Genomic DNA, 19,800 nt, shown 5'->3' on the forward strand with positions numbered 1-19,800 from the left:
CCCTGTGCCTTTTTCTCCAGGAAATTCTCACCTGCTGAGGTGAATTACGATATAGGTAACAGGGAGTTGTTGGCAGTTAAGTGGGCCTTTGAGGAATGGCGGCATCTCCTGGAGGGTGCAAAACATCTGGTGACGGTCTATACCAGGGGTGTCCAAACTTTTTTCTCCAAGGGCCATATGCGGTAAAATATACAAACAGCCGGGCCACTCACTGTGGCCACGCCCATTTTGTGGCCACACTCCCTGATTAAAATGTTCATTTTACGAATTGTAAATAAGTAACACACACACACACACACACACAGTGAAACACATACACACACAGTGACACACATACAGACAGATACACACACACACAGTGACACACACATACAGACAGTGAGACACACACACACAGTGACACATACATACAGTGACACACACATACAGACAGTTACACAAACACACACAGTGACACACATACAGACAGATACACACACAGTGACACACATACATATAGTGACACACACACACACACACACACACAGTGACACACATACAGACAGATACACACACACAGTGAGACACACACACAGTAAATCACACACTAGATCTGTAACTGACTCCCTTGCCCGGCTGCAGCCTCACTAAATCCACCCCTCCACCAAGCCAAGCACCAAGCAGTTACTTACAGTTCATCAGATGCACGAAATCCAGGCCAGGCAGCAGTGTAGAAGGGGAATGGGGCCATGCTTTCAGTTGTTTACTGCCCCCCTCCCTCCCCGCACTACACTAAACTCCAGTCACGGGGAGGGGAGGGCGGAGTTTAGGACAAGCTTCCTCGAGTCTACAGTGAAGCACTGTAGGTTCCGCCCCCCAATGACACGTGGTAGGAAACTTTTTTTCTTCTAGATGCTGAGAGGGGGGAGGGATTTTTGCACGCTGCGGGCCAATATAAAATGGATATCGGGCCGCATTTGGCCCGCGGGCCGTAGTTTGGACACCCCTGGTCTATACTGACCACAAAAATCTTCTATATATAGAGTCTGCTAAACGCCTTAATTCGAGGCAGGCTAGGTGGGCTCTATTTTTCACAAGGTTTAATTTTTCTTTGACTTTCAGGCCTGGGACTAAAAACACCAAGGCGGATGCACTCTCTAGGAGTTTTGAATCCATTTCTTCTGACTCTAGTGAGTGTACTCCCATTATTCCCAGAAAAATGATCATAGCAACCCTTGAATCTGACCTTTCTTCTTTGTTGCTCCCTCTTCAAACATCTGCTCCTACAGATACCCCTTCGGGGAGATGCTTTGTACCACAGGAGTTAAGGGAGCAAGTATTAAGGGAGGTTCATGATTCTAAAATGGCAGGACATCCAGGTATTGCTAAAACGGTATCCCAGTTATCCCGTCATGTTTGGTGGCCATCATTCAAACAGGATGCTAAGGCCTTTGTTAATTCATGTCCAATCTGCTAAAGGTCAAAATCCTCTCGGAAGTCTTCCCAGGGTTTGCTGATTTCCTTACCAATTCCAGAAAGACCTTGGACCCATCTTTCGATGGACTTTATTGTTGATTTGCCTCCTTCACAGGGGAAAACTGTGATCTGGGTGGTGGTGGATAGGTTTAGCAAGATGAGCCATTTTGTACCCCTTCCACACCTACCTTCTGCTAAATCCTTGGCTGATCTGTTTGTTACTCACATCTTTAAGTTTCATGGTTTTCCTGAAAATATTGTTTCCGATAGGGGGGTTCAGTTTGTCTCTAAATTTTTGGCGTGCTTTCTGTTCTTTGGTTGGGGTTGGAGAGTCCCCTTTCTTCGTGGTTAATGGGTTGCACCCCAAGGCATTCTCATTTTCCGGTACTGGCTCCCTGGTTCCCTCTGCTAATTCTTGTGTTGAACGTTTTTCTAGGGTTTGGTCGCAGGTTCACGACTCTCTGTCCGTAGCTGCCTCTGCTCAGAAAAAAGCTGCTGACAGATCTCGTAGAGAGGCACCCCAGTATAAAGTGGGAGACTCAGTGTCGCTTTCTACCAAAAATATTAAACTAAAGGTTCCCTCTCTCAAACTGGGGCCTAGGTTCATTGGTCCATACCCTATTTCTGAAATTATCAACCCTTCTTGTGTTCGTCTTAAGTTGCCTGTTAATTTTAAGATTTCTGACTCATTTCACGTTTCTTTGTTAAAACCTGCTAACAATGTCCGTTTTTTTTCTGTTCCTCCCCCAGTGTTAGTTGAAGGTCAGCCTGAATTTGAGATCCAGGAGTGTCTAGATTCCCGCCTTGTGCGTGGTAAGTTACAGTATCTTACCAGGTGGAAGGGCTTTAGTCCTGAGGAGAACTCCTGGGTCTCAGTTGATGACATCAGGGCTGATCCCCTCAGGAATCAGTTCCATCAAAAATTTCCTGGGAAGCCTGGGGGTCCAGTGGCCCCCCCTAGAGAGGGGGGTAATGTAACAGTACCTGTGCGGCGAGGTCGTCCACCGCGTCGTGGGCGGGGATGCCTGCCGCATGGTCCACAATTCGGCGCCGGCGCCATCTTGGATTCTAGGGCCATCTTGGATTCTAGGGGCCTCTTATAGGCGCAGGCACGCTGGCGCATTTGCGCCAGCACGTTTTTGACGCCCGTTTGGCGCGAAATTTGAACCTATATAAGGCCCATTCTGTCTCCCAGCCAGTGCCCGTGATAGAATCTTTATTCTGTGGTTCCTGAAGCCTTGTGCTGTCTGTTCCTGTGTACTTTATATCTGTGATTCCTGGTTTTTGATCCCTGCCTGTTCCTGACTATTCTGATATCCGAACTCTGACCTTTGGCTGCATTTCGATTACTCTTCTGTCTGATCCCTTCTCTTTGAATACCCGGTTTTGACCCTTGCCTGCCTGACGATTCTTGTTATCTGCCTGCCTCAACCCAGCCTGTCTGACGATTCTCTCACTTTCTCCATTTGTACCGTGACCTTCGGCCCAAAAGACTCTGCTAAACAGCATTCCCCCTACGCCAGCCAGAACATCTCGCCTTGCACCCCTCGTTAAGTCCAGGTGGCACCCAAGTAAGCTGAGGGCTCCTCCCGAAGCCCAACGGTGGTCACATTACTGGTGAAGCCGAGCCGAGACCAGGGTGCTTGGCATTTGTTCTGGTATCGGGTGCCGGCCGTGACACATACTTTGAAATCTACAAAGGCATTTATGCAGAGGGAGAAGTACAATATTCTGGAATGGTCGTCACAGTCACTCAACTTGAATATTATCGAAAATCTATGGGATGATTTGAAGCAGTCTGTCCATGCTCGGCAGCCATCAAATTGAACTGAACTGGAGAGATTTTGTATGGAGGAATGTTCAAATATACCGCCATCCAGAATCCAGACACTCGTCAAAGGCTATAGGAGGCGTCTAGAGGCTGTTACATTTGCAAAAGGAGGCTCAACTAAGTATTGATGTAATATCTCTCTGTTGGGGTGCCTAAATGAATGCACCTGTCTAATTTTGTTATGATGCATATTGCATGTTTTCTATTAATCCAATAAACTTTGTCACTGCTGAAATACTACTGTTTCCATAAGGCATGTTACATATTAAAAGTAAGTTGTTACGTTGAAAGCTCAGCCAATGATTAACAAAACTCCAAAGAATTAAGAGGGGTTTCCAAACTTTTTTATATGACTATAAATAAAGCTGTCTGTTCATACGTAAGTATGTACTGTATATATTCCACTATCACCCCTTCTCCCCAGGCCCGGTGCCTTGGGGTTATCCTAGATTCTGCCCTGTCATTCATTCCTCATATCCAGTCACTTATTAAATCATGTCACTTCCACCTAAGGAACATATCCAAAATACGATAATTTATCACCCAAGATGCTGCCAAAATTCTTAGTCACTCTCTCGTCATATCACGTCTAGACTACTGTAACTCTCTTTTAATTGGCCTTCCCCTCCAGATACTGTCACCTCTCCAGTCCATAATGAACACTGCTGCGAGGCTCATACACCTCAGCAACCGCTCCTCCTCTGCCTCGCCATTCTGTCAATCCCTGCACTGGCTTCCGTTACCTTTCAGAATCAAATTCAAATTAATGACACTGACTTTCAAAGCACTTCATAACTCTGCCCCACCCTACATCTCTGAACTCATCTCTATATACTCACCCAACCGCTTACTACGCTCCTCTACTGACCTGCTACTCAACTCTTCTCTCATTACCTCCTCACATGCTCGCATTCAAGACTTTGCAAGGGCTGCACCTCTCCTCTGGAACTCTCTCCCACAGTCTGTCCGACTTTCTCCCAACCTTTCTGCTTTTAAGAAATCTCTTAAAATGCACTTCTTTAGAGATGCCTACCCTCACTCTGCTTAACTACCAAACGCAACACCATATACAGTACCACATTTCTCACCCACTTAATTCGATCTTGCCCACTCCCACACCTTGTGTATTACTCCTTTCCCTTTAGAGTGTATGCCTATGCATAGGGCCTTCCTCACCTTTATGTACCTGTATTGATTGTGATGTATGTAACTCCATATGTTCTATGTATATAATTCATGTGATTTAGTTGTATAATCACATTTAATTTACAGTGCTACGCAATATGTTGGAGCTATATACTGTAAATACATGTTAATAATAATAATAATAATAATATATTATACTCTGGGCTTGTTGCAAGGTGGTACCATAGATCACTCACTGCCCTCCTTAAATATTGCAGCTCATTGGCTGTGCCCACAAATCCACCAAATGAATGTTGCTGGAGTGTCCATATAGTGGTCTTTTTCTGATATGGAAAGGCAATATTCAGTATAAGTGCTGAGTATGTGCATGCTGCTATTTATACCACATTCTGACTGTTCTCAAAGCATTGGGGAATACCACGCAGGTTTCCAACTATGATCCTGGAACCCAATATATCTCTAAATGTGATGAGCAGGGCCTTGGTCAGGATTGGTGTATAATTTGTGTGTTTCATTAATTCACCCTTCTGCTGCATAGTGCTGCAGAATTTGTTGGTGATTTATAAATATGTGTAACGCTTTACTTTAAGGGGGGCTTTAAGACAAAAGTCTATAAACCCTTCTGTGTCCAGCATTTTCTATGGCTCTGTCCCTGCCACAGATGGCAGATGCGCTGCCCTTGGTGTCTATAGAGTGTGACTAAGCTCATCTCCTGCACCTAATCATGTCATTGTTGGACATTTAATCCTATAACAAGGCATTAGTACCAAGTGCTGGACATCCAGTCCCTCTCCTAGAACAGTCTGCCGCAGCCACCGGACATACACAATGAGGCCTCTGCTTCTACTCAGCCTCATCCTCACGCTACCCCTGGGCAGTAAGTCTTATCTCAGTCTACCTATTGGGCAGTTCATTGGCATGTACTTTATATGGGGGTGGGTGGCTTTATTATTAGAAATGGATCTGTTATATGAATTCTTTTAAGCAAACAAACTCAACTAATCCTGCATTATAACTGCAGTCTTTTTGCATTGATGAACCACGTATTGCTAATATGATAACTATCAGAATAATAATATTTTTCCACCTATTATATAAATAATATGATTAAAGATGAATCAGGAGACTAGTAACACTAGTAGTATTAAGCGAAAAGGTGCGCTAATATCCTTTTTTCAATATATACACAAACACCTAAAAAGAAAGAACTGTATATAGAGTAGTACGTTCAGCACTTCTTAAAATTTCTAAGATATTAGAACTACTCACAATACAGATCGTCAAACAGAAGCGTGTAGATTGGTTTCCTGTCGCAGAGTATATGCACCCGATGTAAAGCTATGCGGTAGTTCTGCAGTTCATCGCTGTATTATCTGCAGTTGGTCACTTCTACCCCTACTAGAGGGTGTATCAGCGTTTAGGAGATGAGGCAGTTTCAATGGCTGAGCTGGTAATCTATCTTTTTTTAGCAGAGGCCAACGTGAACTGATGCTGCTGAGCAATCTACACGCTTCTGTTTGACAATCTGTATTGTGAGTAGTTCTAATATCTTAGAAATTTTAAGAAGTGCTGAACGTACTACTCTATATACAGTTCTTTCTTTTTAGGTGTTTGTGTATATATTGAAAAAAGGATATTAGCGCACCTCTTCGCTTAATACTATTATCGACAGTGGAAGTGTGGATCCACTACCTTTGGTGCTGCTTTCCCCGTAGAAACTTCACATATAACAGCGCAGACTTCATCCATTTTTTGTTTATTAGTAACACTAGTAATCTGTTATCATATAAAGGGGATGTTCAACATTTCTATTGTGCTAGACAACAGCTTGGCACAGATCTGCCAAACATAAAACATATGGCGCTAGCACGATATTGCTACTACACGGTGGCTGTAGGTTTTATAATAGGATCAGAATAAATTCGGCTGTTGTTCTGCAGCTCTCCAGATCAGAATTCTGATGGTTAGGGAAAACTGTTTCAAACAGGACCTACTTATGTTTCAAGTTTTTTCCCAAACTGGAATTTTTTCGGGAAAATGTATTGATAAATAAGTGGAAATAAACAGTGTGGATTTTGTTGGAGTAAGCTCTTCAGTGCAGGGAACTCATCCAACTGTGTATTAAAACTACTAAGCAATTAAGCATAAGTGCTTATGCCTTGTAAAGCACTGAGCACATTTATTGTGCTATATACAGTAAATACATGCATACAGTGACCCTAACAACTGGTCATTTGGTTTTCTGCGGTTTTAAAGTATAAATAAGAGAAAGGCCAAACAAGTATAAAGGCAATGTAAATAAAAAGGACAACTCTAGCCTTATAATCTTTATGGTCACCTAACCACAAAGGTGCCACCATATGGGTTTTATAAGGTACTGCTTGGAAATTTGCATACTACACCTACTGTATGGAATCGGGATAGTGATCCAACATTTATTAAAGACTGACCAATGGCCAACAAATTGTTGTTTATGTTGCAAAAAAAATTAAACAAACATCTTGGTTCTGCTAGAGTTGCAGGTGGCATCTAAAGAATCTGCAAAAAGAGGTTGTCTTTTCTAGTACAGGTTATTGCCTTATAGGAGTGTGAATTGGACATTGAAAGCAAATGTCTGATTGGTACCTATGAATTACTACTACACTGGTGCAGTGTCTATGATAGTCCCAAGGACTTTCAAAATTATCCTTTTTTATTTCTGGACCACATACTACATTCTGCGCTTGCTTCAATGAGACTTTTTCTTGCATCAGGGGAAATGTGTCAGGGCAGTGCAACCTGTATAACCAGTTGTTCCTCACTTGGGTAATAGTTGTTCCATCCTGATTATTCAGCATGGTAATTTGTATGTGTACTAAAGGATTATCGGTGAGCTCTATGGAATCATGAAAACATAGACCTCACCGATATATATATATATAATATAGATTGGAAACTGTTGCTGGAATGGCTGATTTACTGTATAAGGATTGTGTCTTGGCACGTAGAGTATATTGTGAAGCTAGGTAGTTCCTTTACATGAAATTGTAAAGAGAAAGTTGAGACATTTCAGTAACAATCTGGGTTGAGCAATCAAAATTGGGACTGTCCTGTGAAAAACAGGACAGTTGGGAGTTATGCATAAGCCGATCAGGCACTCCTGGCATGTGGCATACTCACACTGTCACAAGAAACAGCACTGAAAATGCATTGTCCAAGCTGGTCAATTTTCGAAAGTGTTAAATCTTAGATTAGTTCTTGACCTACTGAATTTGACCTTGGTCTGTCTTTGGATTTTTGATCCCTTGCTGAAATTACTGAAAGCCCATCTCCCATAGACTCCATTTTATCCAAATAATCCAAATTTTTAAAGAAGATTTCCTTTTCCTCTGAAATAATAAAACAGTACCTTATACTGTACTTGATCCAAAGTAATCATTATTGGAAGCAAAACCAGCCTATTGGGTTCATTTAATGTTTACATGATTTACTAGTAGAATTAAGGTATGGAGATCCAAATTATGGAAAGATCAGGTCCCATACCTGTACTAAATACTGGATATTGTATTTTAATCCCTCAAAGGGCAAATAATTTTATACAGGATGTGACAGTGCAAAGTATGCATCTGATGGAGCCTCTATAGGACTCTACTACTTCAGATGACTTAATGACTAGTGAGTAAGCAATGCAGGCACTCTTCAAAAAAAACCTGCAAGGTACATAATTTATATTTGAAAGATGCATCAAAGGAGTCAAAGTTGCCTTAAGGGTTGGGGCAGACGGGCAGATTTGGGGAGATTTAATCGCCTGGCAACTAATCGTCTTCCGTCTGAAGAATCACCTGCGCTAATGCACTTGCGGTGTTTCGATTTCCAAAGTCGCCTGAAACTCTGTGTATGCGTCCATCTCCGGGAGTGAATGATCCTGATCGCAAGCTAGCTACCTGGGAGGGAATGGACGGCCCCCACACATTTTCACCTCACTAAATCTGGCCATCATTGCAAAAAGTTTGGACACCCCTGACTACAGTATAATATCATTCCTGATATGTATTTTTTTAGTTAAAATATTGGTGTGACTGTGTAGGCACCATCTCAGGTACTTTTGCCTGGTCATGTGCTTTCAAAAAGAGCCAGCACTTCATGATGTAACTGCTTTCAGGCAGGCTATTGCTTCTCCATCTTAATGTAACTGAAGGCGTTGCAGTGGGACTTCGACTTTTACAATTGAGTGCTGTTCTTATATCTACCAGGGAGCTGTGTTATCTTGTGTAAGGGAGCTGTTATCTGGTTACCTTCCCATTGTTCTGCTGGGAGAGAAAGGGAGGGGTGACATCACTCCAACTTGCAGTGCAGCAGTAAAGCGTGACTGAAGTTTATCAGAGCACAAGTCAAGTGAGGGCACCTGGGAAATTGATATGTCTAGCCCCATGTCAGATTTCAAAATTAAATATTAAAAAATCTTTTTGCTCTTTTGAAAAATGGATTTCAGTGCAGAAGTCTGTTGGAGCAGCACTATTAACTGATGTGACAAAAACATGTTTTCCCATGACAGTATCCCTTTAAGCTAATTAGATGACATTTTTAAGTAATAAGTAGTCCTCCAATTTTTATCTTAGAGATGAGTGTACCTTTAACAACTTAGCCACCACTATCCCTCGGAAGACACTTTCCCATTTGAGGGATTTATTTGATAATCCTACATAATAATGTCGGCTTTTATAAACAAGCAGGTTGCGTTCAAGCGTTCCAGTTCTATTTAAGCTCTTTGACCTACCATATTGTTATTACTTGCGCTAATCATATATAAACATAGTATTGGTTTCCTTTTTTATTTTTACTATGCCATTTTATAGAACAATTGTATTTATATTTGCAAGGTGCGCCTTCTAGATCACTGAATAGATTGTCTATAATTAAGCCTATTTGACAGATGACTTAATACATGCAAGCTATAGTTATAACTATATTGCAATATTCAGTTCTACATCTGGATAAAATGCTGTATAGTGCCAAAGATAAGGGAAAATAGCTGTGCAATTGGGGGGGATAACATTTTTGCTAAATGTTTTTATAACTGCGATCTGTGGAAAAAATGCAAAATAGGCATTTGTAAATTTATTTCCAAAAGAGGGAGCTGTGGATTAATATTTCTACAAAATTCATGAAAATGTCACAGGACCTGTAAAGCTGAGTATGTATTGTTAGAAAATGGTGTTTGAAAGTCTGTTGAAGTGGTCTTACAAAGTGGCATGAAAACCAGAAAGCCTTGAACTCAGGATCCAGAATTTACTTTCTTGGCCCTTATTGGGGGTAATGTAATAAAATTTACAATGTTTGCACAGGGTTTTAGTAACCAGTGGTAATCAGTGGTTAATAAATAAATAAATAGGTGCATAAATGTTATGAATATATGCAGGGTGATCCATTTATTAGCTTAAAATAAAAACAAATTGTGGAGCATCAGCCCCTACAGCCTTAAAACTACTAGATAAGAAAATATGTATGGAAACCAGTTGTCCAGAGAGTTCCAAATTATGGAAAGGCTGTCTCTCATAGACTCCATTTTATCCAAATAATCCAAATCTTTAAAAATGATATCCTTTTTCTCTGAATCTGAAATAATAAAACAGTACCTTGTACTTGAATCAAACTAATATATAATTAATCCTTATTGGAAGCAAAATCAACCTATTGGGTTTATTTACTATTTACATGTTTTTGTAGTAGACTAAATTCAAATTACTAAATGATCTGTTAAGGGTTTCTGGAACCTTAATACGGGCATATGGTTATTCCAACAGTCAGTAGCAATTTGATGGAAAACTGTGTGCATATTAATATCAGTCCTATGAAAAATATAAGTATCTTTCACTTAACTCTCAGCATATGCAACTCCATTCACAGTTCCAACCACAGCTCCAGTTACTCCCTTACAGGTCAGCTCAAAGAAGTTAGCCTCTAGTTTCCATCAGGGTGGAGTTCTACCCTAAGCCTTTAGGTTTTCTAAAGGATTTCCCAGAAAAGTTCTGTGGTTAATGTTCCATTTTATTGGATTCGATTGTTTATTAGGAGTGATGGAGTTGTAAATTCTGGCACACATGCTGTACGAACATCCAAAATCATTAAGGTTTAAAATGATGAAGGCAAAAAAATCTTAAATCGATCTGTTTGATCCTCTTTTGTTGTTGTGTAATAGAAGTAACAAAGCTTGCACAAGGCCTAGTGCAACCAATTGGACGTTTGCAGATGCTACTGCTTCATTAGTTGCTATGGGTTACAACATCCCATCTCTCTTCTCAACAGGAAAAAGTCCAGTCCCTTATTACAACACCACATCATATTGTACTTGATTTAACATTACACGTCATTTAAAATTATAAATACAAACTTTATTTTTTTTTAACTTAGGGGGGGTTATTTATCAAAATCCGAATTTTTTGGATTTTTTAGATAAAAAAAAAGTCAGACCAAACTACAATTCACTCATTCACTTGATAAAACCGGGTAAAAACCCAAATTGTTATTTTTTTAGTTTTTTCCCGAATCGCTCAATTTTTTTCAGGCTTTTTTCTGAAAACCCAGAATTTGTTTGATTTTTGCCTGAAAATTACGGATTTTTGACCTAATTCCAGCCGAAACCACAGAAACTTCAAAATAGGATAAGGACTTCTGCCATTGACTTCCACACAACTTCAGCAGGTCTGAGATGCAGGCTTTTCAGATTTGGGCTTTTTGCTGCATAGGGCTTTAATAAATCTCCAAAAATGTTAAATGTTAAAAAAAAAAGAAAGATTTTTTTCCCCAACTTTATTAAATAACACCCGAAGTGTCCCTTTAAGTTTATTATGTTATCCCCCCCCCCCACAAAGGTTACAACAGCAGTTTGCTACCAAGTGTTTTTAACCCCCAGGGTTCCCCTTATTTATCTGCCGTATGAGTACTGTTGTTGATGTAAAGGTACATGACCAGTGCACTGTTCCGAATAAAGAAAAATGCTGCATGGTTAAAATAGTTTTATCATGTTCCTTCTGTAAAGGCAAAGCCCTGCGATGTTACAGCTGCGTGGCTTCCAGCGAGGAGGAATGTTACAAGCAGGGCTCTCATCTCTGCCCACAGTATGCTGAAGTCTGCTCCACCATCACTGCCCCAAGTAAGTGCAATGGCCATGTGTATGAACAAAATGGTTGCCCTGGGACAAGTTACCATTTAGAAAAGTAAATAGTAACCATGGTACCCAATCTCCAGAGCGGCCATTTTGTTCCTTATGGAAGATTATATGGCTTTCACCATCCATGCACACTTGTAACTAATATCAATAATAATAATAATAATATTAATGTCTACTCTAAATCAGCACTGTTTAGATCCCACAAAGCGGTTTAAAGGAGAAGGAAACCCGCTGGGCGCAAAAATCCCTCCCCCCTCCCCTGTGTTGGCCCCCCCCTCCACCCTGGCCTACCTGTCGTGCCGGGCAAATGCCCCTAACTTGTTACTCACCTCTCTGCGCAGGTCCTGTCCACGGAGCTCACAGGCGCCATCTTCTCCAAGCGGTCTTCTTCCTGGATTATTCAGCATCTTCTGGCGCATGCGCAGTAGAAGCATTTACGGTACGGATCTACTGCGCATGCGCCGAATATCACAAAGTGAAATCTTTGTGACTTTTGGCGCATGCGCAGTAGATCCGTACCGGTAAATGCTCCTACTGCGCATGCGCCAAAAACGCCGGTCAAAGCAGGAAGAATACCGCTTGGGAGAAGATGGTGCCTGTGCACTCCGTGGACAGGACCTGCGCAGAGGGGCGAGTAACAAGTTAGGGGCATTTGCCCGGTGGGACAGGTAGGCCAGGGGGGAGGAGGGAGGGTGGGCAACACAGGGGAGGGAGGAGGGTTTTTGCGCCCAGGGAATTTCCTTCTCCTTTAAACCGCTTTGTGGGATCTAAACAGTGCTGATTTAGAGTAGACATTAATATTATTACTATTATTATTGATATTAGTTACAAGTGTGCATGGATACTCTCCTTTAAAAGAGAACTTTAAAGAGAACTGAGAGGTGTCCATCAATACACATTTACATAGTTGCCCTCAATATAGTCAAGGTTGTAGTTAATTTTGCGCGGAGTTACTGCTCCCCAGTGGCGTTTCAGGGCTTCTTGCCGCCCTGAGGTGGCCCTAATGGTGCCACCTCCAATTTCATTTGGCACATACCATATCCAGTGCTGGAGTGGGAGTAGGGAGGGCTGCATCGCTAATGCGGAGAGTGATCTCTTTAAAGGGAGCCTGTCACCCAAAGAAATAATTCCAAATCCTATTTTATCATGTTAATTGAGCAAAATAAACTTTACTTACAATATATATATATATTATTTGAATTTTATTTCCTTCAGTCTTGGAATAACACAATCCCAACAAGCAGGAGATGCCATTTTGTGGACACTTATTGACAAGTTGTGTGTCACCTCAAAATCTTGTGTATGCACCAGAATGGGGGACTTAATGCCCATGTGCAGTGCCACACACAATTATAGAACTTGAGAGGGGAAGGGGGAATGTCAGGAGAACAGTGACATCTAGAAAGTGCTGAATGGAAAGTGAAAGTAATAGACTGCTCGACCTCTATGCCTCAGGCATTTGATTGACAGCTCACATATTTAACAGCTTCATCACAGGTATGGATGTTTTAATGAAAATAAAGAATTTGGATTCCATGTTTAATATGCAAAGTACTTTCATTATACAGCTTTTTATGTGTGGGTGACAGGTCAGCTTTTTTGACACCCCTGGTAACTTGCTGACTGCTGCTGCCTGAGGTGAGTTTTTCAACTTGACTTATGGCAGCAGTGCCCCTGCTGCTCCCTATAAAAAACAAAAGACCCACTACATGCCAACAGAAACTGCTCTGTCGGTCCATGAGACACTTCCTCTTGTGCAAGTCACGCATTGAGGAAGGGGCTCGTTGTGCTATGCAAACATGTTACCCAGCTTTTTGTTACTATTATCTTTTAGTACTTATCTACCCATTCACGGCCTCTGCTACTCATATTCCAGTCTTTCATTCAAACCGCTGCCTGGTTGCTAAGAAAAATAAGACCCTAGCAACCAGATAGCTGAAATGGACAGCTGTTAAGCAAAAGATAAATAACCGAAAAACCATAAAAGATAAATAATGAAGGCAAATTGTAAATTGTCTTAGAATGTCACTGTCCACACCACACTAAAAGTTAATATAAAAGTGAACTAGCCCTTTAATATATGTAATGATTTTTTTATAAAATGCTTATACCCTCTTTGCAGACAGCGTCATTAAGTCTTGCTCCTACAAATCATTCTGTGATCACGCTCGGCAAAGCGGGAATGGGGCCAGCGTTGAATGCTGCTTCTCTGATGACTGCAATGGCCCATCCAAAGGAAACAGTGCAGGTTTAAAGAACTCTGCTAGCTGCACCACGCTTCCTCCTCTCTTCCTTACTGCAGCCCTACTCATCCTCAGGCCACTGTGAGACACAGAGAAAAACTCTACAATAGGCTTTCTTTGTACATATAACTGGCAATTCACGTGCAGCAGTGTAATCTGAGAATAGTTGCTCAGATAAAGATCCAAATCGACTAATATGCTTATTACTACTATATGTATTCCTCTCAGGTAATGCACATATTGACCACATAATAATGCTTTGTATGTTTCTCTAAAACCATAATGAGCAGACTGCTTTGTATAATGATGTTGAGTATCTCTATAAACCGATAATGACCAGGCTGCTCTGTATAATGATGCAGAGTATCTCTATACACTGATTATGATCAGTCTGCTCTGTATAATCATGCAGAGTATCTCTATACAATGATAATGACCAGGCTGCTCTGTATAATGATAATGAGTATCTCTATACACAGATAAGAACCGGGCTGCTTTGTATAATGATGTTGAGTATCTCTATACACTGATAATGATCAGGTTGCTCTGTATAATTATGCTAAGTATTTCTATATTTTTATAGTGAATATACTGAGCTGCATAGAGTATCTCTATACACTGAACAGCTTAATGGAAAGAGAGAAAGAGTTTTATACTTTACTGCATCCTAAAATATCATGGCATAGGTTTAATGTAAAAAATATTTTCTATTTTGTAGAAAACGAGGCAGCATGTTTCAATGCAATACGTTTTTGCCCTATTGTGGGTACCTTGTATGTCATCATGGGGCTCCTTGTATGTTTTTCTTCTGCCCTCGCACTGGGCATTCGTCATTTTATTGCTACTGAGTAAAGCTAATAGCATGAGAAATAATCTTTTTTCCAGTCTCTGAAGTTCATGAATGAATTATATGTACCCAGGCACAGTTTAACCACGAAAGAAATCTAGATGTTGGACTGGAAGTGCAACCATGGAAGAAAATAAAATGGACATGTTATGAGTTTGCTGAATGCATTATTTTGCCATCACAAAAAAAAATACCAATGGCTAATAAATTTCACTTAATATTGTGACAAAGTAGGTGCTAGCATGGTCTTCACTACACCATCAGGACCTTAACATGCAGGTGTAAGCCACTAGAAACATAGGCCATAATTCCTCTTACAAGCATAGGGCTGGTGTGCTTCTTTCTACATACCTCCCAACTGTCCCATTTTTCGTGGGACAGTCCTGACTTTGACAGCTCAACCCACAGTCCTGGATAGTTACTGAAATGGATAGTTACTGAAATGTCCCAACTTTCTGTTTAATCTCCTGCACTGAACATCCAGAAAAAAATACAAAGTTTCTACAACGTAATTGGCTTTTGGCCGAGGGCCCAGAATAAGTGGCAGGTGCACTTAGATACATTTGTAACAATTTAAGATAAGCAAAGAAACAATTATAACAATTTAATCTAAGCAGATCTCTTGGGGAAACTGACTTTCATCTTAAAGGGCAATTCACCTTTATTAGCAAAACTGCAATAACACATAAAAATCAAAGAAATGTGTTCAAACTCTCATAACCTGCCAAATTTTGTAAAATGAACACGGTAATTAGGGGTGGGGCCACAAAACAGGCGTGGTCAAAATTTTTCACCACGCTCACTGCAAATCTTTTTGTCCCTCTTTCTATTTCCAAAATGTTGGGAGGTACTGTATGTACTACAGAACCCTACCCCCTTATAATATAGCCTCTGATCTGGCCCAACAAACCTTCTAGGTTCCACAGCATGGCCCTCCTGCTTCAGATTTAATGGGCACAGCAAATCTGGGAAATACACTATATGGGCACCAAGAACTTGGAGCGGAAGAAACACATCAGTCTTCATAGCTAAATAGTTGCTCAGAGATCAGTATTCTTAATTAACTATATGTAACTGAGCAAGGATTGAGCAAAGCTGAATTTATAATGTTAAGTTTATAGGAAAATGTGGTCAGCAAACATAGCAATCCATGCCTGATATGTGCACCTTCTCCTCTTTGGTAAATGAACCCTACTGTGTTTAATCATTATAATCCATTATAATCTTTAAATACAGTTCTGTTGTTCTCTGTTGTTCTGAGTCACTCTTAGTTATGTTGTCTTTTTCCTTTTTCTGTGTGGCTCTTGTTCCATTTGTATGCCTTTCCCTTTATTTCTGACCCAACTTCTGCCATGCGCCAGTTAGTAACTCCTTGTGGTTTATCCATGGGATTCATCTGGACAGTCCATTGTTTGCTAATGTCTACAGCTTTATACTTATCTCAGACATTCCAAATAATAGATTCCATACCTGTAACTCAAAACCCATACAAAACAAATAATGACCAAAACAAGCTAAACACCGCCTAATGATTTGTTCTGAGCAGAGAGAAAGGTTAATAGTATCGCTCTGTAAAGGTTACGACCAAGCTTAGCTAGGCTTTATTTCCTGGTTCAGCAATATCTATAGAAAGCCATTACTGGTATTTTGTTAGGCCATGTCCCCCAAGAAGAGGACGACCTATGAATCTATAGGCAATTCCTCTGTGCTGCCCAATGTGTTCCATTAATCAAAAATCACCAACTTGTAGGTTATCTACTGTGTATCCTGTGCTTGAATGGATGCTCCCATGGCTACACAGAAGCTTGTTTATATAAACTAATGTAGAGTTTCTGAAGTAAACATCCGTTTTACCAGTGCAGGGTAAGATGACTAGGGTAATTTTTTGTGAATGCTTATTGGGAATTTCTGGATAAAAGATCAAATTATATATATATATAATACACAAAAGCCATGAATATCTTGTAAAATACAGATGAAGCCACTTGGATTTGTGAGTTAAATGCGTCATGACTCAGAGTTAATTGAAGAAACTGTGTTATCTAAAGTTATCTTAACTCATTTAATGCATTTAACCTTTTCATTAGCATACCAAAGCACCATTGTTCACAATGGTGAATGCTTTAATTAGATGGGATGTTGTGACACAGTTTTCTGTGTTAAATGAGATAAATGGGATATCTGTGTTTAGTTATTCTGTGTCAAACAGACAAACCAAAGTGGCTGCATCTGTATATCCTTATAAACGGTGAGTAGTGATGTCATCAGTTATAAACGGTGAGTAGTGATGTAATTTCTGTCACATGACTCACTAAAATTTGTGTATTATAATTAATAAAGTACCCCCAGTTGTAAAATATGAGGATATTATAAGTTACCTCGGAGTTCCATGACCTGTATAAAAACACTCGGCCTTCGGCCTCGTGTTTTTATATGGTCATGAAACTCCTCGGTAACTTATAATATCCTTATATTTTACAAGAGGGGGTACTTTATTCACTATATATTACACAAAAGCCATGGATATCTTGTAAATTATATCCTTATAAACTGTGAGTACTGATGTCATCAGTTATAAACAGTGAGTAGTGATGATCACTTTCCCTAGGAGCAGGATACTGTTCCACAATGCAGGAACTGTGAATACTGCTGGAGATCATAATGACTGCTCCATGGGACAGTCAGCAGTTTTACTTCCATATCCTGTGTTCAACAATTTGCTATAGTGATTGTAATGGTTTATATCTAAAGTGGTTATGGCTCCAGGATCAATTTTAAGTACCCCCCCAAGCCTCATTATCGGGGCCTACTGATGAGTGAAGAGTGTGATAGAGACCCAAGATCAAAGCATGAAATTAGACCCACCACCTGCAGACACCTTAATGAGAATCCTGGGTCCAGGTTCAATGACTAACATGGACAAAACATTGCTGTAGATTTGGGAGGGGAGTAGTTATCAAAGTGATGGGCAAATAAATTTGCCTGTCGCAAATTTGCAGCAAACTTCCGCATTTCGCCTGCGGCAAAAAATTTTGGACACGCATAAAAATCAGCACACATCAACACTATTTGGACACCCATTGACTTTAACACTGGTGTCAAACTTGACGCAAGCGACTTTTCAGATGGGCGTCCAAAATTGTCGCGGGCAAAAATTTTTGACTTTCACAAATTTTGTGTGAATTTTTCTCCGTGTGGGAAATTCGCAAATTTTTCGGCAAAACGGGAGAAATTCGCCCATCACTACAGACCATATAATTTGTCAGGGTGTATTCTTTAATAATACACAAGATATTGGGGATTGGGGGTCTAGAATTGGCAGTGAAGTATTGTTCAGTTGTAGCTGAAAATAGTACAAAGCAAAGAAGTAAGAGACCGTTCCCCAAATAGGCTCTGCAAGGAGACAAAACCCATGCCTAGCATGTTCATTGTCCTATATCAGACTCAGCTGAATGAAGGCTAGTTCTGCAGTCTGTGTCATTTTAAGTCACTAATGGGATCTACAGAAAGACATTGTTAGCGCAGCAATAGTTCCTCAAAAAAGCAAAGCAAAGACTTCCTGAAAGTTAGTATCGTCCCTGGTCATGTCCTGTTGGTTATTTAAATTACCTGCAGAACTGACAAGTGGTCCCATTATAATCTGGTGTAGCAGTGCACTGAACCATTATGCCTTAATTCCCAATAAACCCCCCTTTCTGAAAACGTGTGCCTCTTCTATGCATAAGCTGCCCCATCCGTCAAGCTTTATAGATGTTGGAACCAACAATACTATAAGCTTGTTGTGCAATATCCTTCAATAAGAAAGAGCTAATATATTCTGTATCAACATGATATACTCAGTGAGTAAAGGGGGGACTTATAGTCATGTACGTACACTTCTAAACATAATCACATATTCACTGTTCTACATAATGACCACCAGTAGTGTAACTAGATGTTACTGGGCCCCACAGCAAATTAAGTTTAGGGTCTCCAACATATCGAGAGATTGTATTGTTTGAACAATATATGTTGAAATTTCTCATTAATTAGGGCCTTGTGGGGCTCCCCTATACCTCCTGAGACCCCCTGCAGCTGCAGGGTCTGCTTCCTCTGTAGTTACGTCACTGATGACCCATACAAGCACACAATACTCCACACTGATGTGTGTTTTTGCATTGCTATGCCAAAGTTCACCAACAGTCTAGCAGACAACTAAGAATGGTCTACCATTGTCAAATGAAGCCATCTCTAATCAGGAGACAGGCAATTTAGAGATGTTTCTAGAACTGGAAGAAACTCATATATAGGATTCTTGTTGACAACTAGAAATTGTGTCCTCTGGCAAACTATGCTTCCATTGAACAATTGTTGGCTACTGTCCAAGAAATGCAATAGCAAGATAAAATAATATCCCTGTTATGTCTAATATGGTAAAGGAGCAGAACAAAAAGATTTTGAGACAGTTTCCCATTGAGACACGTTATCCATTAGGCCCTTATATATGGCATACACCTGAAACAGAATTTCTCTTATAGGGAAGATTGTCTTTAGGTTACATACTATGCTCTATTTTCCACAAACTGGTGCGGAACATACCATTTGTCCCATTTACATCATATGGTCATTTTTGCAGGGCAAGTTGAGTGTGTAGGATGGCTATAGAGAAGGATCAACAATATGATGCCCCTACTGGTATGTGATGGGTAAAGGATGTTGTACATGTTGCCAAAAGTTGCAAGGGAATGCTGTATACTCATACTTTAGATTTTGTACTGAATCATTCCAAACTGGAAAAATTTAAACCATGTTGTTCAGCTGGAGCTTGCCCATAACAAATGCATGACATGCATCTCTCTTCCCTTATGCATCATATCAACCTAAAGATAAAAATAGAAAAGTGTTCAACCTAACATTTTACTCTCACTGCAAAAAAAATGCAGAATGTTCTACATTTCTCGGTTTCACTTTCTCGTACACGAGATGGAAAAAAGAAGAACTTGCTAGAGTTAATCAGAAAATTTAAATCTGTGTTTCACCACAATATAGATATCACTATGACTAATCAATCAGACTACAAATTAACTATTATATCTCATAATGCTAAAGGGTTGAATACACCAGTTAAATGGAGGATGGCCTATAAGAA

At 40.3% G+C, this 19,800-nt stretch overlaps 2 protein-coding genes across 3 annotated transcripts in view; one reads left to right on the top strand and one right to left on the bottom strand.

Annotated features, from left to right (window-relative positions):
- The window catches only part of nodal1.S (nodal homolog 1 S homeolog), a 111,792-nt gene extending 110,808 nt beyond the window's left edge, over positions 1 to 984 (bottom strand). The window contains exon 1 of the mRNA XM_041588065.1: positions 672 to 984. The gene's annotated coding sequence lies outside the window, so the exon portion shown is untranslated. The remainder of the gene's footprint in view (positions 1 to 671) is intronic.
- A 4,186-nt stretch (positions 985 to 5,170) lies between these two features.
- On the top strand, positions 5,171 to 14,825 carry LOC121402124. 2 transcript variants are annotated; one of them, XM_041588069.1, is made up of 3 exons: positions 5,171 to 5,309; positions 11,427 to 11,564; positions 13,705 to 14,825. In XM_041588069.1, the coding sequence occupies exons 1-3, from the start codon at positions 5,261 to 5,263 to the stop codon at positions 13,908 to 13,910; spliced, it is 393 nt and encodes a 130-aa protein (XP_041444003.1). In that variant the 5' UTR covers positions 5,171 to 5,260; the 3' UTR covers positions 13,911 to 14,825. The 2 variants fall into 2 exon arrangements, with proteins under 2 accessions (XP_041444003.1, XP_041444004.1); XM_041588070.1 differs by having other exon boundaries at positions 5,174 to 5,309; positions 11,451 to 11,564.
- Positions 14,826 to 19,800: the final 4,975 nt, after the last annotated feature.

The sequence above is a fragment of the Xenopus laevis genome, chromosome 3S (genome assembly GCF_017654675.1).
Source record: "Xenopus laevis strain J_2021 chromosome 3S, Xenopus_laevis_v10.1, whole genome shotgun sequence".
Classification (NCBI taxonomy): domain Eukaryota; kingdom Metazoa; phylum Chordata; class Amphibia; order Anura; family Pipidae; genus Xenopus; species Xenopus laevis.